General features: G+C 35.1%; 2 protein-coding genes across 2 annotated transcripts in view; one reads left to right on the top strand and one right to left on the bottom strand.

Moving 5' to 3' along the window:
• The window catches only part of LOC106303699 (endoplasmic reticulum-Golgi intermediate compartment protein 3-like), a 2698-nt gene extending 734 nt beyond the window's left edge, over nt 1-1964 (bottom strand). Inside the window, exons 1-10 of the mRNA XM_013740001.1 lie at nt 1730-1964; nt 1577-1650; nt 1435-1518; nt 1272-1352; nt 1061-1141; nt 783-875; nt 520-699; nt 369-436; nt 236-287; nt 96-149 (exon numbers count right to left, since the gene is read on the bottom strand). Of these exons, the coding sequence (XP_013595455.1) occupies nt 96-149; nt 236-287; nt 369-436; nt 520-699; nt 783-875; nt 1061-1141; nt 1272-1352; nt 1435-1518; nt 1577-1650; nt 1730-1859 (897 nt within the window). The 5' untranslated portion in view covers nt 1860-1964. The remainder of the gene's footprint in view (nt 1-95; nt 150-235; nt 288-368; nt 437-519; nt 700-782; nt 876-1060; nt 1142-1271; nt 1353-1434; nt 1519-1576; nt 1651-1729) is intronic.
• A 4618-nt stretch (nt 1965-6582) lies between these two features.
• On the top strand, nt 6583-8514 carry LOC106304991 (F-box protein At2g39490-like). The gene is made up of 3 exons (XM_013741369.1): nt 6583-7433; nt 7858-8016; nt 8095-8514. The coding sequence occupies exons 1-3, from the start codon at nt 6627-6629 to the stop codon at nt 8287-8289; spliced, it is 1161 nt and encodes a 386-aa protein (XP_013596823.1). The 5' UTR covers nt 6583-6626; the 3' UTR covers nt 8290-8514.
• Nucleotides 8515-8901: the final 387 nt, after the last annotated feature.

Below are 8901 nucleotides of genomic sequence, written 5' to 3'. Positions count from 1 at the left end.
AAAAAAAAAAAAAAAACCAAACTTGTTACATTTTTACCAAAAAAGTTGAAAAAGGCTAAAAATGTTTAAACAGAGATTTGGAGATGTAGCTTCACCTGGTTTGACTGAATGGTATGCCCATGAACATCTGTGTAAATGCTTGGTACCACCTACAACTCCAGTCCCATTTCTTTTTCATTATACTCAGTATTTTCTATAGTATGCAGAAGCTAAACTCGATAGAGATGGGTCAAACCTTGACGAAATATTGATACACGCCATTTTGTTTCTCCTGATTCCACTGCACACTGAGAGAACCAAGAGAATGTTTCAGAGGATAAGACGATAAAAGGAGTGTGTAATGGGTTGGGAGAGAGAGAAGTTTATACCCATCTAGAGGGTTCACTACACCGGGGAAAAAGTCTCCAAACGCCAGCCTGTTAACCTTGTGGCTAATCTGTGTAGAGATACAACGGAGTCAAACCAAACATGAGCTATATATATAAGAGAAGCTGAAACAAGAAGGGAGCTTCTCTTTACATTGTAGTTGCCTTGCTGGAAGAATATAAGATCACCAAATTGAAAACCGGATTGATGAAAGCTTTGTCCTGGAACGAAATGAAAATTCCAAGCGACTTTATTAACTTCCAAGAAACCGTGAACGTTACAGCCTTCACCTTCTTCGTCTTTCACCTTTTGCACATATCCTTCTCTTTTGCACTGAGAATATTATACAACTAGATGTGAAGACCACAAACTAAGTAACAAAATCAACATAACATTGTTGTTTATGTAGCGTATACCTGGTCGATAGATTCAGGGTCGGAGAGGGCCCAACCTTTCTTTCGATAAGCTTCACGAACTTCCTCACATGAATTACAACAAGTATCATCCGTCTATAAATAATGACAACCACAACATCTAAAGAGGATCAAAACATTTCACCACCACAAGAAACTAAGAGTAAAATATAAATGAATCAAAACTAATTGAAGATTTTTTTTAAGTGCAATTGAAAGTCTGAGATCAAATGTAGCTATGTAGGAGCATATTATTACTCTACTGAATTAAAGACGTTTACCGCTTCAGCACCAAAGCAGGAACCACAATATGTTTCATTGTGCTCCAACCTTCCACCATGTTTCTGTAAAGGTTTCTCAATCTGGTGATAGACAAATTACAACAAAGAATCAGAGCTTTAACATTTTCAGTTTCTTAAGACTTCTCGCAATGAAATAAAAAAAAGAGCACCTGAAAATGAAAAAAAGGACAAGAGTCTTTGGAAAATCAACCTTAGTATGACCAATTCCATCTTGTTTGGACTCGATGACATTGCCATGAGAGTCTAATCTTCTTTTAATAATATCATGTCGCTGCACAATCACAATAAGACAAATCAGACAAAGCATCAAGAGTCACATAGATTTGAGAAAAAAAAAGAAAGCCAGCACATACCACATCAAGGTGCCGCTCTCCGCTAACATCCATTGTATCAATACTAATGATCGAGCATTGAAGCGCAGGGAACGTAACATCAAACTGCAAATTGCATATGGTCAATTCATAAAACTAGTAGCAACGGTAACAAAGCTTTTACATTGATACGTAGCTTCTCCCCTCTTGATGTATCCACACGGAGCTGAGTCTCCGTAACAGGGTGCATGTAAAGCCCTAAAAGCCCACAAAGATTTAAAAAAAAAAAAAGAATACACAACAAAGCACCGAGCTTTGAAGAGGGAAATGCACTTACGAAGCTCGGAGAAGAAGAGAATTAGCATGACGACGGAGGAAAAGAGGGTGATGACACCGCCGGAAAGAGTACGCTTGTAGAAATCTTCATTGATTTTGGGGTAAGCGTCCAGATTCCTCAACCTGTTCATCACGCCCCACCTTCCTAGGGATTCGATTTTTTAGTTGACGGATTCAATCACCAACGAGGATCTCTCGGATTTTTCTCTTCTTTCTTCTTCCTTAATTAACCAAGTGAAACCTCTCCCTACGCTTTAACTGTCGTATTACCTTTTGGGCTCTTATTATATCATTAAGACCCATTTTCACTTAGAGATGTCAAATGGGCTTCTATTACTTCCTGCTAGTATAGATAAATGAATAAAAGTCGGGGAAACCAATCTAGTTCCAAACCAAGTCTCTGGCAACCACAATGTAAGCATCCACTAGAGAGTCTTGACAATGCTTCTGAACTTTCTATTGTCCTGAATAGTCTTAGAAACTTAGTACTTGTTCTATGAGCATTCATCATAGTAACTGTCAATCATAAATACTTAGTTCCCAGTTCTTCCATGGGATATACTTAAGGCATAGCATAACCAATTTGAACATTGGCGTCACTGACGGCACTGGCAACAAAGGGAAGCCATTTATGATATCAACTCCCTCGCAAACCAAGACGAAGGTGGTGGCTCCGAGAAGAAGACAAGCTATTGTGGCGGATCGAAAAAGAAGAGAAGCTACGGTAGTGGATCGTCGGTGAGTAGTCCAAGAGACGAAACTGAAACACTGTTACGGGATTACGTGTGTCTTGGGGTACCGCCAAGGCCAATCCCGCTTTCGGCCTAGTCCCTTTTTTAACCAGTCCTGCAAAGCCCACTTTTTTATGGACCTAAGAAAATACCGGCCCAAACCCGCTCCGCATGAGTCTTTTTCGAGCCAAGCTTGCGGTACACATACCCAATTGCCATCTCTATACGTAATGCTGATCAAATACTAGCATGAACTGGTTGTCAAATTTGCCTAAAAAGAATTTAGAAAACTTCAGCACCACTTGAATAATACTATTTGTGATTTCTATTAGAGAAATACACTACTAGGATAGCAATAAAAAAGTTTTTGTCACAAATATAGACTCTTAAGGATCAAAATGACCAAAATATTTCATTAAATAAGTAAATATACACGTATACCTTTAGGGTATAACTAATCCAAACTTTAGGTTTTACAGTTAAAGAGCGGAGATTTGGGATTAAATTTTAAAATTTTATAAAATAAAAAATAAATATTAAAAATTTGAGAAAAAAAATTTGAAATTTTTTTTCAAAAGTATGTCGAATTACAAAAAAAATTTCAAAAACAAAATTAAAAAAAAAATTATAAAAAAGTTCGGATTTATAAAAATCTATAAAAAAATATTTATTTATTATTTATTTGTATTTATATATTTAGGGTATTAAGATTTTTTTACCTATTAAATGAAACATTTTTGTCATTTTCCTCCCTAAGATTTATTTTTGCGATAAAAACTTGAAAATGGTATATATTTAGGAGAATTGCCTTTTTTATTATATAGTTAAAGATTTGTAACTTATAATTCAAGAAATTTCACTTTAGGATTATCTATAAAAGACATGCAACATTACTCGTCCTTTCGTGTAGTATGTACATCATTTTGCTAGTTACCCTACCCTTTAATTCTCCAGCCAATATTTGATGGAATGAGAAGTAGCCATGAGCTAAATCATAACATATTCTTGAAATGGAACAACAGCATTCTTGAAATAAATAAATAAACAATGTTCTTTGTGTACCAAGTTTTGTGATTTAGGCTCTTATTTTTTATATTTAGATGAAATCTAGAAAAACGAGAACGTTCCTGATACTAAAAGGTTCAACAGAATACTCTCAGTTGTTGGTCCAATATCTATAAAACCGATTGATAAGCTCAATAAAATCGAGATATCTAAAGTGTTTCACTGCGACTTGGTGTTATGCGCGACCAAAGACAAGACGAGGCTATTGGTTTGGAACCCGTATCTAGGGCAAACCAAGTGGATCGAGCCCAAAAGGTCTTACCACAGATAAGAGAAGCTTGCAGCCTTATATCAGTCCGAGTATATAAATGTGATGGAGATATGGGTTACGACTAAGATTGAGCCACATACGGTGTCGTGGAGCAAGCTGTACTTCTTAGCAGTTAATAATATGATCCCTCTCATTGGTGGAAGTTTCTTCATTGACGAGGAAAAGAAACTCGCAGTGGTTTTCGCTTTAGACATACTTGGTCGCTAAAAGAACTTGCATCATTGAAGAGGATGTGTATTTTAAACAAGTGGATCTCGAAGAATTTGTGAATTCTGATGACGAAGATCCCTACTGTTTCCCAGTGTGCTCTTAGGTGCCAAGTTTAGTGAAAATCAACCAATGCCTAGTACTATCGGGAAAAAGGAAAGAACGATAAGTTCATTTTTATAAGTGTCGTGTTTGTTTCCGCATATCATCTCCTCTTTGTTTTCTTTTGCCTTTTGTCATCTTCTTTGAACAAGACTTAGTCAACTACTTATATTTATTTTGTTTCTATGTTCATTTATTACTCGATCGTATTGAAGTCTTGGCCAAGAACTTATTGATAACAAAACAAGCATGCTTTTGCACAACCTGTTCTTAGCGATTTTATGTATGGCATCACATGTTGCAGCCAAATCTGGATTTACCTTTTGAGATTTCAACCGAACATGACAAGAGCAACTGAAAGTATCCTTGTTATGCATAATACACCCAGGAAACTGGATAATCCTAGAGTGCAGTTACTTGAAACTTGAATCATGTATATGTATATATTATTATCCTGATTTGATTAGGATGTACAAGTATCTATAGATGCAACATTACTCTTCCTTTGATGTAGTATGTACATCATTTTGCTAGTTACCCTACCCTTTAATTGTCCAGCCAATGTTTGATGGAATGAGAGGTAGCCATGAGCTAACTCATAACATGTTTTTGAAATTGGAGCGACTCCATTCCTGAAATCGAAAAACAATAGTCTCTGTGTAAGTTAACAAAAAAATAAAGTTATTTGTGTACCATATTTTGGTATTTACGCTCTTATTATTTTATGGTTTAGATGGTCCATCGAAAGGTTTCGTGACAAACAAACAAAAAAAGATGTTCGAAATAGTTCTCTCCTTTGAACGATGTCTCGCGGATTACTATTATTTATTAAACCAAGATTATGGGTTTTTCAGGCTTTACTTGTATGTTGGGTAATCACTGATCAACTATATTGGAGCATAGTTCACGTTCAAACCCTCAAGCAGATTAAGAAGATTTAAGACACAACATAGATAAAAGATGTTATTTTCAAAAAAAAAAATAGATAAAAGATGTCTAACTGAAATTTATAAATTCATCAAGTAAATGTGATTATCATTATAGTTGTCTTTTTAACTCATTATAATTGCTTTACGCTTTGAAAAAATTTGCTTTACATTTAAATTAATGTTATCCTTATGAATATTCGACTCGGTGAACTTGCTGATTGATTTTTATAAAATATCACCATCACTTCGGTATAATATAGGAACGATCGTACCATCAAAACCATGCATGGAACATACCTCCTCAATACAGATTTGCAAATATTGGAAGGACATTTCGCTTAGGTTGAACTAAATTAACCAAAGCAGCCGGCTTCATTTCTTTGATTTATTATACACTAATGCTAATGAAGCCGAATTCTAGTTTCTTGTTATAAAAGGAGATAAGTACAAAATGTTAGCTAAAATAAAAACGTTATCGGTTCCAAAAATAAATAGCGGAACAAGTATTATTACCATTGATAATAACATAAAAGAGACTGTGATAAAGTTAAAAACGCCAAAATGTGCAAACTATTACTATATGGTAAACATAAATCAAATTCAAATGTTAGGTGGTGACTTCTTACCTGTGTGGACATGGTAAACATAAATCGAATTCAAAATGTTAGGTGGCGAGACTTTTTACTTGTGTGGACATACCATAGACTGTAGAAAAGAAACATCTTGATGATAAATTAATTTTGTGTCAAAATATGTAATGTAGTTTAGAACAAGGTCGAGATATATCTGATATTTATTTGTTAAATTAGTGGATAATGCTCACTGCAAGCTTAAAGCATACATTAAGATTTGAATTTTAGCGGATTATCAATCATAAATTATTATTTTTTAACATCTAATCATAAGAAAAATATATTTTTTTTGACAACAATCATAAGAAAATATTAATCGGCCAAAAATTGTATAGATATCCTCATTACGTCAGGGTGGTGCATTGGTGCGTGTTTTCAACATTATTCATTAGCTCAATGGGTAAGATACAGAAGTATAAAAAGTCAACAAAGCCCAATATTGAAATGAAGACCAAATCGATGAAAGACGGTATACTTGTAACATGAAACTAAATAGCTGTCCCCCACCGAGTGAAACCAGGCCAAGTGCCACTTAAATAGGCTCGCAACCATGAATGTACAAAATTATTTTTCTGTTACTCGTAAACAAGACACATGTTTAAATACGTATAATGAGGACATCTTAGGATGTACAAAGTTAAAATAAAAGTTAAATAAACACTATCTACAAAGTGAAACTAGCTACCACACTGACCCGATTTTGAATTACTTTCTGACTAGTACCAAAAGTGAACGGATCATATACTATTCACCATGAAAATTATTCGGGTCGAATCTCAAACTGGGCAAATAATAATAGTAATTTAGTTCCAAAAAAATCAATGAAGTGTCTCTAACAACAAAAGGAGCATGATAAAAAAAACCAGAAGAATCAATGTTTTCTTTTTATATAAACCAAAAAACGTACGCACCGTAAAGTACTTTCTTCAAAACCATTCAAATCATTCACAACACAATCACCATGGACGAACACGAACAAGACAACCTCTCGAGCTTACCACTAGAGCTCCTCCTCTACATCATCAGCTTCCTCCCTTTCGAGTCCACGAGACTAATCCCTTTCGTCTCCACACGGTGTAGGTCCGTTTGGAGCCAAGCCTTAGTCGTCGCTCACATCCACAACGGCTCCATCGAGGAGATCTCTCACGCGTTATCTAGCTTCATCCACAACTTCAACGAAGACGATCCGTCTAAAAACACTAGAAAAATGGAGTTACACTTCGACAAGTCAACCTTCGTGTCAACTATTCTCGGACCTCATAACGTCATGCATATGAACTTCTTCTCTAACGGTTCTAAGAATGAAGAGAGCTATTGCTGGCGAATTGAGATCAAAGATCAGATCCCGAGACGTGTCGAGCCAAGCGGTTTCTTGGTGAAGACGCTTTGTTTAGACTCGGTGGATTCGTTAACCCACGAGGTGGTTTCCTCCATGGTGTTGGATTGTTCTTGGCTTGAGAACCTCAAGATTTGTGGTTGCAAGGGTTTGACTTCTCTCACTATTGATTCACCAACTAAGCTTGTTCACTTGTCTATCTCGGATTGTCCGAAGATGAGATATCTCAATATTAGAACACCGAAGCTTAAAACTCTTCATTACCAAGGATTTCTACCTTCGATCAAGATCCATGAACATTTTAACTTGACCAATGCGATTTTCAACGTAAGACAAGGCCCAAGCTATTACAACAATGCTTTAGACATCGGTCCTCTCTTGCTGATCATCAAGAACTCTCAATCTCTTACACTTTGCAGATGGATATTCGAGGTAACAAAGACAATCTCTATATCTTTTATTTTACAATAAAAAACAAACTCTCTATCTTTTTTAAAGATATATATATATATATTGGAGGTTTCACACATATTAGTTTTTGATTCTATATACATCATTGTCTATAATTGGCTATTTCTCGTAATTTTAAAATAATTAAAATTCAATAAATATAAATATATTTTTAAAGTTTGCAATTTATATTTATTTCTTAATAAAAATACATCTAAAACTTAAAACATATATATTTTGAAATAATATTTTCTAAAACGTGTGTATCATTTTAAAACAGAAAAATATTAATCATGCACTTCTGTTATTGAGTTTGTGAAAGAAAAAAGGATTTTACCACATATAATTAATTTTCCGATATTAGGACATGCTTTTGAGAGTTGTATATTACTATTTTTGTTTATAGGAACTAATCAAACCGTCCATATCCTCTTCTTGGACATCATTTCAATTCTACAAGTTACATGAATTGCGGTGGATTGATAACTCGATGAAACAAGAAAACATCAATTCCCTGATCTCTTTTCTCAAGGTTTGCCCTTCAATCGAGCGCATCTCCATTACTGTAAGTGTCAAGCACCTAAAATATTCGTTAGTTTAGACCTTTTGAGTTTATATTCTAATAACTTCTATTATTTTGAAGATCGATTTGAATACTTATAGTTCAAAAGAAGACATTATTGTTGATGCTGAACATGAGAGCAAGCATGCAAGAACACTAAAGAACTTAAAACTTCTCAAGTTGGAAGGATCAAAGAGAGAAGACGATAAGAATCAACTGATATTGGCTATGCAGGAGATGGTCAATATCGATCAGCCTCTCCTTATACTGTCTTAACTCCCGATTAGCTAGGAACGCGAGGGACAAAAGATTTTATGTCTAAAGATACACGCATGAACATGCTCTAATTAGGTCGCTGCCACACGTGGGTTTATGTTTCTTGCGTTACAAGAAACCCTCTTCAAAACAAAAATCAAACTTGGCTGTTTTGTCAGGATTCACTGATTAATGATGTTCACCAGTACCTATAATTATAATGTGTACTATGATAATGACTTCCAAAATCACCAACACTGATTGCGCATGTGTATGTACGTGTATGTGTATGATGTAATAGGAGTTGTGTTAATTGATATTCACACACTTGCAACTTTAGCATATAATGGCCAAAATATTTAGTTTAGGTGATATATCGTTTTCAGTCCATGCGCGTGGAATTCTTTTCTTGACCTTTTCAATAAAGGCATGTGTGAAAAGTTCATTTGTCAACCAAAGGAAAGCGTGCATTGCATCATCAAGTTTGATCGCTGGACTTTTGGACTTGGCAACACAAGCAATTTTAATGAAAAAAAATAGTAAGAGGAACTATTTTTTTCAACTTTGGTCAGCACAAGTTAGGCGAAGAAGGTGTTCGAGATGTAGATGATGGATCTGTAGTCGATGGGTGTG

This window comes from Brassica oleracea, chromosome C7 (genome assembly GCF_000695525.1).
Source record: "Brassica oleracea var. oleracea cultivar TO1000 chromosome C7, BOL, whole genome shotgun sequence".
Classification (NCBI taxonomy): Eukaryota; Viridiplantae; Streptophyta; class Magnoliopsida; order Brassicales; family Brassicaceae; genus Brassica; species Brassica oleracea.
Note: the sequence above shows the minus strand (reverse complement) of the source record. Positions and strands in the feature narration are given on the sequence as shown.